Below are 12601 nucleotides of genomic sequence, written 5' to 3'. Positions count from 1 at the left end.
GCCGGGGCCAGACGCCGCTCTGCCAAGCGTGTGCCAGAGTCTGCCAGCGAGAGGCTCCGGGTGGTGACCGGAGGCCCCCGCTCCCTTCTGGAAAGCTTTGATCCTGTTAACTGCTTAAAACCCTTCCCCTGCCACCCAACTTGGGTGGGTCCAGACTCCCTAATGCAGCCTTTGGGGCCCTGCCTGATTCCGGTCCTTCCTCATTGATGCTGCCGCTCCTGCATCACCGAGCTCCAGATTCCCGGGGCTTCCTCCAGCTGCTTTCAAATGCTGGCAAGGATCCCAGGCCCTGGAGACAGGCCAACGGAGTTCGAATCCCAGCTCTGCCAGTTCCCAGCTGTGTGATCATAGTCACTCCTCCACCTCTCCGAGCCTCAGTTTACTCATCTGGAAAACGGAGGTAATGCTAGAACCCATGGCATGCGCCTGCTGTGAAGGTGCCTGGGGTGTGAATGTCTGGGACACACTGAGTGCTCAGCATATATTTGATATTATAGACAGACAAGAAGAGTCTTGCCTTCTTGCATCTGGACCTTAGCACATGCTGTTCCTTTTGGCTGGCACACTGTTCCCCTCCACCTCTGCCCATCTTCTATCTGTCCTTCAGGTCTCAGCATAGGTCGGGGTTTCTCTGTTTCGGCACTATTGGCACTTTGGGTCAGCTCTTTCTTTGTGGTGCAGGCTATCCTGTGCATTGCAGGACATTGAGCAACCTCTCTGGGCTCTCCCCACGAGATGCCAGTAGCACCACCTCCCCCCACTAATTATGACAACCAGAAATGCCCGCAGACATTGCTAAGTGTCCTGGGGACAACAGGGTCCCCAGTTAGATGTTGCTTTCTCAGGAATGCTTGTCTCCATATCCTCCACCGGGCTCACCTTTCTCACTCCGGACCCCGACTTAGAAGTCACTTCCTCCTTGATTTGACTCAGTGTCCCTCAGCTGCCTGTCCTCCCCATCATTGCTCTTATCACACTGCATATAGTTTCTTGTCTGCCTCGCCCACTAGACAGTGAGGGCAGAGACTGTCCCACTTTTCTCACAACTGTACTTCCAGCACCTAGCCTGGTACTTGTACACAGCAGGTGCACACCTGTTTTGTTTTTCAGCGTTAATAGAGCCCATCCAATCTATTCTTTTCCAATATAAACTTTACTGCTGAAGGGACAACTATCAGAGTCTTTCCAGTGCCTAATAATGTGTTTGGCTCATAGTAGACACTCAAAAAAAAAGTCTTGAATGATGAGCCCTTTATTCCAGACTCTAGAAGTCAGAGAGATGAGAAAGGGAGAAAGGGGTGAATTCTCACTGGGGAGCGAGCGAGGGAGGCAATGGGCACGGGATGCTTAAAATCCCTCCAGCAGCCATGAAACACTGATGTGTCAAGACCCTCATTACAGATGAGAAAGACCAGGGCCCAAGAGAAACCCAAAGTCACAGAGCCGGACAGCGGGGGAGACGGAATGCTGACCCAGGTTGGCCTGGCCCCAAGTCCCCAAGAGGCTACTGAGCAAGGTCTGCAAATGCTCAACTCAACTGGAGCAGGAGGTCCTGGGACAGCCTCTGAGGACCTTCCCACTGCCTCTCATGGGCAGCTTCCAAAGACAGTCACTCATAATTTTGCAAATAATTTTCCTCTTCTCTTGCAAGGCTCCTCTGCAGAGCCAGGCTGCCCCTGAGTCCTGATTCCCAGCCAACTGGGTTTCTATTTCAGGCTTGAGGGAAGCGCTGACCCCCAGAGGCCCTGGCTGCATCCAGAGATGCTCTTCAGAGCTGGGCACTTCCCTGACTCTCTGCCCACCCTCCCAGCCACGGTGTCTGCTTCTGTTGGGAATCCCTTCCTTCTTCTTTTCCAGACACCACCATCCATCTCTGTCCCCTTCTCTCAGTCCCTGGGTAGTTGCAGGGGGGCAGTTCTAGAGGAAGCATCTATTAGGTCCCCCCACTGAGCACCGGACACAGCCACACAGTCAGGTGAGTCCCTTCATTACAGCATTTCTTCACTCAGTAATCATTTCCTGAGCACCTTCTATGTGTCAGGATGTGTTAGACCCTGGGACACAGCTAAATCAGACCGGGGCCTGACTGCAAGGACCTTCTGGCCTAGTCAAGAGAGACAGATAGGAAAATAAACTATTGCAGTACAAAGAGTACGTGTTATACTGCCTTCTTCCTCCTGGCCACGCCCACCATTCAGTCCCTTGAAAATACTGTGCTTGCTCTGGCCACAGGGCCTTTGCATATTCTGTCCCTTTAGGATGCATTCACTCCAATTCATTGTTTAGTTCTGAGCTTTAGTATCAGATCTTCAGGGAATGCTTTTCTGACCTTCCTCTTTATATCACATCCCATTATAGACTCTCATAGCACCGCGCACCTTTCTTTACATTGCTTATCAAAGTTACATATGCAGTTATTGGTGTATTTTTTTCATTTAATGCCTGCTTCCTTAGTAGACTGAACTTCCTGAGGGTAGGGACTCTTTCTGTGTGTGTATGATTCTGTTTCCCTCACCATTGGGACCCCAGTTCTTTGCACAGTCCCTGACACATAGTAGATGCTTAATTAACATTGATTGAAAGAATAAAGCAGGAGCAATTTCTTCCCCAATCTGGCTGGATTGGGGGTCCACCCAATCATTAACACTCACAACTGGATATCTAAGAAGATCCGTTTCTCCTCCCCTACGTGAATCTTCCAGATACAATCTTCGCCTTCCACGTAGGGCTCTGGCCAGTTGGGGGACAGCACCACCCCGGCCACGGCAGAGAGCTCCCCACCGCACATGGCTGTAAAAGACACAGACAGACAGACACTTCATTCATAAGGAAGTCAATGTGGCATAGCGGTTAAGGGTGTGGGCTGTGAAGTCTGACAGCCACGGCTCGCTGCGTACCGTGGACAGCTCCCCTCTCCTCAGGCAATCCATACATGTTTGTGGGATGATTAAATTAGGACTGGCCACCTGACTCCTTTAGCGGAGAGCTGGCGAAGGTGGGGCGAAGGGCGCCATCGTTCTTTCAGGACTAAGGACAGAGCTCAGAGTTCCGCGTGAACCCTCAGCAGCCCTGCCCTTGCACAGGGCGAGTGGCGGCTAAGGGACGCTATGCTGCAGGCAGGTGTACCTGGGTTCGAGTCTTGCTTCTGCCACCAACAGGCTCTGGGACAATGCACGTAACTTCTTGGAGCTTCAGTTCCCTTCCTCTTTAAAGCCAGAGTAACACCACTGCTGACTTCACTGGGTTATTCTGAAGCTTAACTGAGTTCATGGGAGTCAAACCCAGCACAATGCCGGGCACAAGACAAGCGCTCGATAATTCTCAGTTCACATGACTGGGAAGGGCCCCTGCTCTGAACTGGAAGCAGAGATGCGGCCGCACCTGGTGCCTTGACCTTTAAATTCCACTCTGTTCACTGCTCTGGAAAGTTCTCAAAGTGGCAGAGGCCAAAGCACCAATAAATTCTGCTCTGTTAAACCAGCACATTTAATACAGGGATCAATTCCTCACCACGGCGAGGCCGTGATTTCACGCCAACAGCCATCCGGGCAGCGGCTGCCAGGAGCGAGCGCTCTCTTCATTACTCCACACACTCCACATGGATCCAGGCTCAGGGTGGTTCATTGGCCACGAATATGGGGAGATGGGGAGGGCACTGGGAGCCCATGGAGATGAGGGTCCTATGCAGCCAGCACTGTCCAGAGAGGCTCAGAGCACAGGTCTCTGAGAACAGAGGGACCTGAATTCCATTCCCACCTCTGCCAATTACCCTCGGTCTGTTCTCAGGTACGTCCCTTCACAGCTTCAGTTTCCTCTGTGAATGGGGTCAATATATGTACCTTGCAGGGTTGTGGTGAGGATTAAATCAGATAATGTGCACACCACCCTTGGCACAGTGCCTGGGACACAGTTTTTTCACTCCTATTCACTATTGTGATTATCATCATTATTATTAATTAGACTCAGGGCTGCCATGTGATGTTGGGTGGGTTGTGAACTGTGCAAGAGCGCATAGCAGACGGGGTACATAGCAGCTGAAATCCATGCACAGACCTTTCACCAAGATGTGCACCTTATAAAATTTATCCATTTTGTAATTTTCCTGAGGACCAGCAGCAAACGTGATCCAAAGGACAGTGAGCGCTGGAAGGAATTCAAATGATAAAATTGGTAAGTAACCGGTGACATGCCTCTAAATTGGGGCCTTTGCCTCTTCATCTGAAGGGGTGGAGGTCCCTGGGGCCCCTGGGAGGAAGGCGGTGGGCCCACTCACCTCTGCACAGGGGCTCCGTGTCATTCCAGTACGGGTCCCGCACGTTGATGCACTCGATGACGGCCGGGCCCTGCTCCAGAGAGTGGCCGGGGTCGCATGTGAACTCCACTGTGGTCCCGATGTTATAGGTGGGGTCGGATGTGGTGAAGTTCCCATTCTGAATGTAGGGCTCGTAACAGTGGCCTTTCTCAAATGCTGAGGAGGGGGGTACAAAAGAGGGACAGCAGCCCAAAATGAGCCAGGGGCCACCCACAGCCCTGTATCTCAGAAGATGGCTCCCCTCTTGCTGTTCAGGGAAGCTCCATGGAAAATGGGTACCAGATCCTGCGGTCCAGTTCCAATTGACTTGCTGAGGGCCCTGGGGCTATTCACTTGCCTTCCTGGGGCCTTATTTTTTAAAAAACCTAAAATGGAAATAAGGACCTCTGCCCTCCCAATCCCGCAAAGTCTGCGTTTGGAAGCCCACGGGTCACACTAGCCACTGGGTCTCCCCCATCCTTCGCAGGCCAGATTTCTACCACCTAGGACACAGTCCCAGCCCCACTATGCTTCTTCTGCTCCCACACCACCACTCCAGGAGAGGGGGAGGCCCCCGGGGACCCTCACCCTCGAACCGGATGTTGAAGGCTGAGGCCACTTGCGGTTGGTCCGACGTGAACTCGATGCGGATGCTGTTGCCTTCGCTCAGCAGGCCCTCGAAGGGGACACTCTCGATTTGGAGGGAGTCATAGAGAAGAGCGGACTTGTTGGTGAGCCCGCTGTACACCATCATCCTGGCAGCGGGAAAGGAGAGGAGGGCCACTGAGTGGTCTCGGGTCGCTTGGGACACATGGTGGCAGGAGGGATGTGCAAAGAGCACCACATCTGGAGCCTCATTCCCAGACTCAAACCCAGACTTCACCCCTTCCTTGCCCGGACAAGCTGCTTCACTTTATTGGACCTGTTTCCTTTCCTGTAGATGATTGTCCTAGACTCCTCATAGACTATTCTGAGATTCCGGGGAAAGTGATAAGTACAGTGGAATGAACCTGACTGAATAATTGATACTGATTAATATTACTAATTGGGAAGTTGGGATTAATGAGCTAATATCATTCCAGAAACAGTGGTATACATGGTCAGACAGTCAGAGTCCCAACTCTGTAACTTCTGAGTGGTGTGACTTTGGACAAGGACACTTCGCCACACTGAGCCCCTGTGTCCTCATCTGTGAAATGGGTACAGTCACACCCACACCAGAGTGTGGGGATCAGAGACCGTGGGTATAAAGTGCCCAGGACAGAGTGGGTGTGCACATCAAATTTATTACGCCTTTCACCCAGACAGGGTCTGTCTCTGATTCTCATTTCCCAGAAGCACCGTGTGGGGAGTCAGGAGTTCTGATTTCCAGAACTCCCCACCGACTGACTTGACATAAGTCTCGACACATCTTGGGCCTCAGTCTCCACAAGCACAAAAGGAGGGGTCCTGACGTCTTTTCCACCTATCCTATAGGTGGGCTTTGAGAATATGACGGCATTAAGTGCCCTGAAAAACAAAGTGTGTTGACAATATGTTGGGTATTCATTTCTACTGTTCTTAAAACCATTGGATACTTGACTCTTTGCTGTATTTTTAAAGAAATTATGCAAAAGTGGGGAAGGAAACAGTATACAAATTAGATAAGTTTCTTTTATGGAGTCATAAACAGGCATTTTTAATCCTTTGATTTTTTTCCTGTGACTCATAAAAAGGGTTTACGTTTCCCAGATGAATTTCTAATGTCACTAAAATGCACAATTGGAGGCATGGTTTGTTCATGTTTTCATGTGTCCTCTGTGGATGGGATGGGCAAGGGGCTGAGGTAGAGACCAGGGGCCATCCCAGGAGTGGGGAGGGGGCTCTTCACAGTCTTCTGATCCCTGCTGACTCTGTTGCATCTTGGGGGCCATGCCCAGGACTCTTCTTTCAAAGAACTGAAGTCTTTGACAAAGAGGGTCACACTGGAGGAAATTCCCAAGATCCCAAAATCTCTGTAGTCAATTAACCTTCCAAAGATAGTGCTTTTCTAGCTATGTTCTCTGGAATGTCTGAAATAGTAACAAGTTTTGTCTCCAATCCATGCATAGCCTGTGGTCAAATGGGTTTTGGAAATGCTGGGTTAAATAAAAATTAAACTGTTTTTCTGCAGGACTCATCAGTGCCTTTGCTGGCTAATGTACATTAGCACCTTCCAAGACAGGGATAAGCATATACGGCATCTCCCAAACATGTCTGACCAGAGAATCCACCTTTTAAGCTGCATATGATGGGACTGGAGTTTAGGAAATTCATTTTGGGGAGAATCATCTTAAAATCTTTCTTCATGTCCCTCCTTGACTCAAAATCCTTCCATGGCTCTCTATAGCTTACAGAAGCAGCCTGATTGAAAGCCCTTGAGCATATGACCCCAATTTACCTCTACATCTTTATCCCCCTTTCCCCATTCTCGCTACTTGGGACACTCTTCCCACTGTGTTTTGGGTTCCCTTGTTCAAGGTTTAGGTCCCTTCCAAGGTTGAGATCAAGGTTCCATTTCTTATGTGGAGCCTCATCTAGCTCTAAGCTCTTGCAACTGATATATTGTGGCATTTCTGCTGTTTTCCTCAGCAAAGGGTGTAGGACAGATAAAGTTAATTTCTCTTTTCTTCTGGGCACAGTTAAGAGTCTTCATTTTGTGTGTGTGTTGGTCTTTAACCTTGTGGAACTACTACAAACTTCTCTCCCTAAAGACAGACTCAAGAACTAGTTTTCCCTGCTGGTCATCAACTCCCTGGTGTTGGAGTTGAAGGTCTTCTTCCACAGACCTTTACAGAGCCCCATAGAAACTACGAGCGAAACTACAGCGTCAGTGCATCTGGCTCATTCATCATGATTTTAAAACCCAGAAAATACTCATTTTGGTTAACTTTTGTTTCCTCTCTGCTCATTCTCATCATCGAATGTGAACTTAGACTTGATTTATCCCCAAGCCATTCAGAAGAGGCAGGCTCGAGGTGTAAGTTTTAGAAAGTGTCTTTCACCGAGGATTCCCAGGTACGGCTCCTCAATCGGTCTCCAGCAGGAAAGACTGGGAATACATTTTCTAAAGACTTCTCCATGTCTTTCTGATGCTACTGGGAAGCCACGTTTTTGGAGCCCCTGTTCTACGCTTTGTAATTTAAAGCGATGATTTATTGATACGGAGTTGTTCAGGATAAAGCCAGACTACTTGGAAGGAAGTGGACTCAAGAGTTGGGTAAATTATTCAGTCTTCTGGTGTTTTCTCTATGCATCCTTTCCTACCTGAAGAAGTTAACGGTCCAGGTTTGAAGCTTCAAAGAAGCCAGGACATGGTAATTCTAAGAAGAAAGTCTGATAGATTCCAGAATTTTAAGGTGCTGGCATTCTGGAAGTGTAGCAAATGCTGTCAGGGCCCTACCCCTTCAGCACTCATTGCTCACACATTTTCTGCCAGCTTCCTACCCAAAGTCTCTGAGAATCAGCCAGCTCAACCAGCTCAAGGGGTGGCTGGCACTGTTGGGGAGGTAGTGTGCCTAGGAGCATCCCTCATCTGACGGGGGATGGGAAGTGGTGGACAAATACCCCAGCTCTCTCACCCCTCCAATATGAGCACCTGAGGTCTGCTCAACACAGTTTCCCAGAGGCCCCCGGTGGATAGAGCCCCAGCTGCCCCCACAGTCCTCTGCTTATTAACACATACTGTGTGGAGTCCCCTCCCTTCCCTGTTCACTGTCCCATGTCTCTGCCAGTGTCTTCTAGGATCAGCTCCCAAATAAACTACGTTCCCTCACAGCCTCATCGCCATGTCTGTTTCCACTGGGACCTAATCTAAGACAGCAAGTCTAAGCAGCTGACGTCCTAGTTTCCTAGAACATCCTAGAACATTCTAGCATAAGGTCCTAGAATATTAAAGTTTTATGATTCTAGATTCTTTGCATATTACTTAGAGTCCACAGACGTGGTCTTGCTTAGACGTTGTCTTGTAACTTCTCCCTAGTTTTTTTCATGCATGTAAGTCTAGTTTTTCCATGTCATACCAGGAGCCAATGTTTTCTACTTTTCTCCATGGAGCCAAATACACGACATGGCACAGAACAGGTACTCAATAAACACTCCCTCCTTGTTCAACTGGAGAAAGGGGTGTGCCAGAGAAAGAACGGGGAAGTGCAATATGGGGGATCTGGATTCCCTTCTTGCCTCTTCCTATATCCTACCGTGTGACCTGGGGCAAGTCCCTTTCTCTCTGTGTGCACTGTTTCCTTACCTGTAAAAGGAAGAGATTGAAGCTGATGGTCTCTAACACCCTTGCCATACTCCCAAGCTCTTTCTTGACTTCCATGAGCCAAAGCTTCAGCCATTTCACGACCCCAAGTCCCTAGCCACATTCTAACACTCTTAGGAGGGAATGAGGCTGGCTGGGGACCCTCAGGGGCTTACCTGTCCTTCTCATGCAGTGACAGCCTCTCGAAGTGCAGATGCAGCTTCTGGCCCTCTGGAGCCTCAATTGTCCACACACAGAACTGGCTACCATTGGTGTTTCCAGGGTGACTTGGGGAGAGGACGCGGCCAATGGTGGCATTGTGCACAGCTCCTCCACAAGGGGCTGGGGGCAGAAAGTAGGGGTGGGTGGGTGATGAGAAGAGAGTGTAGACAGGGAGGAAGTGAGTGTTTCATTCTCCCCTGATCGCCCCCCAACCCCTCAGTGGGAGGAAACAGGATGGGAGACCACGGAGAAGGCCTGTCCTCCTGGGCTGAGTTCATCCTGTTTGATAGAAGATCTCGTTCTATGACTGGAGCCATCACCAAGTGTTTTCCATGGTAGGGAATGAATGACTGTGATTTAAGGATTTTTTCCACAGCGCTGCCTATGCCCTGATTCTTTTTTTTTTTTTATTGAGTTATTGATAGGTTACAATCTTGTGAAATTTCAGTTGTACATTAATGTTTGTCAGTCATGTTGTAGGTGCACCACTTCACCCTTGGTGCCCACCCCCCACCCCACCTTTCCCCTGGTATCCACTAAACTGTTCTTGGTCCATAATTTTAAATTCCTCATATGAGTGGGGTCATAGATTATCCTTCTCTAGTTGGCTTATTTCACTTAACATAATTCTCTCAAGGTCCATCCATGTTGTTGCAAATGGAATGATTTTGTTCTGTTTTGCAGCTGAGTAGTATTCCATTGTATATATGTACCACATCTTCTTTATCCATTCGTCTGTTGCTGGACACTTAGGTTGCTTCCACGTGTTGGCTATTGTAAACAGTGCTGCAATAAACATTGGGGTGCACAGGACTTTTGGGATTGCTGACCTCAGGCTCTTTGGATAAATACCCAGTAGTGGGATGGCTGGGTCGTATGGTAGTTCTATTTTTAGTTTTCTGAGGAATCTCCATACTGTTTTCCATAGTGGCTGCACCAGTTTGCATTCCCACCAGCAGTGTATGAGGGTTCCTTTTTCTCCGCAACCTCTTCAACATTTGTTGCTATTAGTTTTAGATATTTTTGTCATTCTAACGGGTGTAAAGTGATATCTTAGTGTAGTTTTGATTTGCATTTCCCTGATGATCAGCGATGATGAGCATCTTTTCATGTGCCTATTGGCCATCAGTATATCTTCTTTGGAGAAATGTCTGTTCATGTCTCCAGCCCATTTTTTGATTGGGTTGTTTGATGTTTTGTGATTGAGTTGAGAGAGTTCTTTATATATTAAGGATATTAAGCCTTTGTCAGATATATGACTTGCAAATATTTTTTTCCCAGTTAGTGGGTTGTTTTTTTGTTTCAATCCTGTTTTCATTTTATGCCCTGATTCTTAATTACAAAATGGTAATCAAGAAGGACATAAAACAGGCAGTTCACAAAAGAAGAAATACACTTTTAGTACTTAGCCCTAAAAAATTCAGCCTCACTAATAATAAAAGAAATGCAAACCTAAATTATATTCTATTTGCATCCACCTAATTGGTCAAGATAAAAAGCAGCAATAAACCAGAGACGGTAAAGGAGATGGGAAGTGGTCACTCATTCACGACTGGTTAGAATGCAAATTGCTATGACCTTTCAGGAGGGAAATTTGGTGAAAAATCTAGAAAGTATGTTCAAAGACTTTGACTTAGTAATTAAAGTTCTGGGAATTTATGCTAAAAAATATATTTAGAGATTTTTTTCACCAAAATTTATGCATGAGGATGTTCCCTGCTAAATTGTTTCTAAGAGCAAAAAATGAGAAATAGCATGAATGTCTTCTCACAGCTTTTTGGTGAAATAAATATATTCCATTCATATAGTTATTAAAAACTATGTTCTCAAAGAATACTTAGGAATATAGGAAAATGTTCACTATATTTTAAGTGGAAAAAAAAGTTAGAAAATGATCTGCCATACCTATTTCAATAAGTTATTTGCAAGGATCAATTGAGACCATAAAAATAAAAAGGATTTGATCCTGTCTTCTACACTTTTGTATTTCTTGAAAACTTTTCTTACCAGAACTATATATTACTTTTATCATAAAAATCTAATAAAGAATACTAAAAAGTGATTTGTGAACTGGGAAGAGATATACAAATATGAGAAAGTAGTCTTATTCTTAGGAGATATTTGGTTCTCATTAAATGTTAGTTGAATGACTGCACGACTAATAAGGACTTGCGCTAGGAAGAGAAAGGTAGACGGCTCTCTCTGCTCCGGACTCTGGGGTGACCCACAGCAAAAACACTGCCAGGAAGCCCTATATTTCTTTCAGGACCACGGACAGAGCACCGGGTCGCTGTCTCCTGGACGCTTTCTGGTCCCAAAGTGGAGGTTGAAACCTGGCCACGATTCTGCTGTGGATCTAGGACAAGTCACTGAAGCTCTCTGAACCTCGAGTTCACTGCAAAATGGTGATAACAATTCCACCCTCTTTATAGGACTGCGATGAGAAATCAATGAAATGATGCATGCAGAGGCCTGGGCGCAGTGCCTGGCACAGAGTAGGTCCCTGTAACATAGCCAGTTTTATGGCTCAGGAGCTGAGAAGACGGAGGGCACTGTCCCTGGTGGGGGGCGCCCGCCATCTGTGCTCCCCAAGCTGCCGCTCATTTGCTGCCTCTCTGCTCCCCTTCCCTGTCTTATTAAGTCGACTGATGGCTCAGTTTGGCTTCAATTTGCCAGCCATGGCTCCCCATCCATCTTTCTTAGCACAAACTGAGGCTTAATTCCTCTATGATTTCACACATAGATAAAAATTAACCCGAGAGAGGCGTGGAGACCAACTGCCCCATGGTTTGGATTTTTTTTCTTTGTTATAAAGAAAAAGAGAACGAATTCTGAAGGGCCTTGGGGAACAGTACCACAACAATTAAATCTTAAAATTTATCATCAACTCTCATTTGCTTTTTGGATTCCAGTGACCATAAATGCCTAGAGGACAGGAATGATCTTTTATTGTTCCCAGTATTCTCCTTGGCTCATGACCTGCACACAGTAGGTGCTCAGCTTATATGGGCAGCCTATACTCTCCTGGCCACTGTCAGGACTTTTGAGAATCTAATAGGGTTTTGCTCTCTTGACACTTGAGGAGGGTCAAGCCTATGCCCACTGGTGCAAGGACAGTGTGGTATAGCCCAGTGCTTCTCAAATAGTGCACGTGGATCACACGAGGGACATGTTAAAATGTGGAGTTTGATTCGGTTGGTCTTGTCTGGAGCCCAGGACTGAGTGTTTCTAATAATCTCGCTGGTCTGCAGACCCCACTTTGAGTAGTGAAGGTGTAAGATAAAGAGCTCAGGTGGGAAGGGTTCTGGACTTAATTCAGTTTCTATCTGGAGACTTTGGGCAGGTGACTTCACCTCCATGAGCCTCAGTTTCCTCATCTGTAAAGTGGGGATAATGCTTCCTACCATGTAGGACTGCTGTGAGGACTTACTGCAGCCCTGCCATGCTGCTCTGTACATATCGACTGGACTCAAAATATGGCAGCTGTCACACCAAAAGCATAAGCAACAAAAGAAAAAAAAAAGATAAATTAGACTTCATTAAAGTTACAAACTTTTTTGCATGAAATGACACCATCAAGAAGGGAAAAGACAATCCACAGAGTGGGAGAAAATATATGCAAATTGTATATTGATAAGGGTCTAGTATCCGGAATATGTAAAGAACTCTTACAACTCAACAATAAAAAGACAAACAACCAAATAAGGAAAACAGGCAAAGGACTTAAATAGACATCTCCCCTAGAGGATAAACAAATGGCCAGCAAACATATTAAAAGATGCTCAACATCATTAGCCATCAGGGAAATGCAAATCAAAACCCAT

General features: G+C 47.0%; 1 protein-coding gene across 5 annotated transcripts in view; it reads right to left on the bottom strand.

Annotated features, from left to right (window-relative positions):
- The window catches only part of SEZ6L (seizure related 6 homolog like), a 185020-nt gene that overhangs the window by 54341 nt on the left and 118078 nt on the right, over positions 1–12601 (bottom strand). For all 5 annotated transcript variants that reach the window (XM_044775664.2, XM_044775661.2, XM_044775662.2 and 2 more), the window contains exons 6-9: positions 8732–8897; positions 4880–5046; positions 4274–4468; positions 2652–2790 (exon numbers count right to left, since the gene is read on the bottom strand). In XM_044775664.2, coding sequence (XP_044631599.2) covers positions 2652–2790; positions 4274–4468; positions 4880–5046; positions 8732–8897 — 667 coding nt within the window. The remainder of the gene's footprint in view (positions 1–2651; positions 2791–4273; positions 4469–4879; positions 5047–8731; positions 8898–12601) is intronic.

This window comes from Equus asinus, chromosome 8 (assembly GCF_041296235.1).
Source record: "Equus asinus isolate D_3611 breed Donkey chromosome 8, EquAss-T2T_v2, whole genome shotgun sequence".
Lineage (NCBI taxonomy): Eukaryota > Metazoa > Chordata > Mammalia > Perissodactyla > Equidae > Equus > Equus asinus.
Note: the sequence above shows the minus strand (reverse complement) of the source record. Positions and strands in the feature narration are given on the sequence as shown.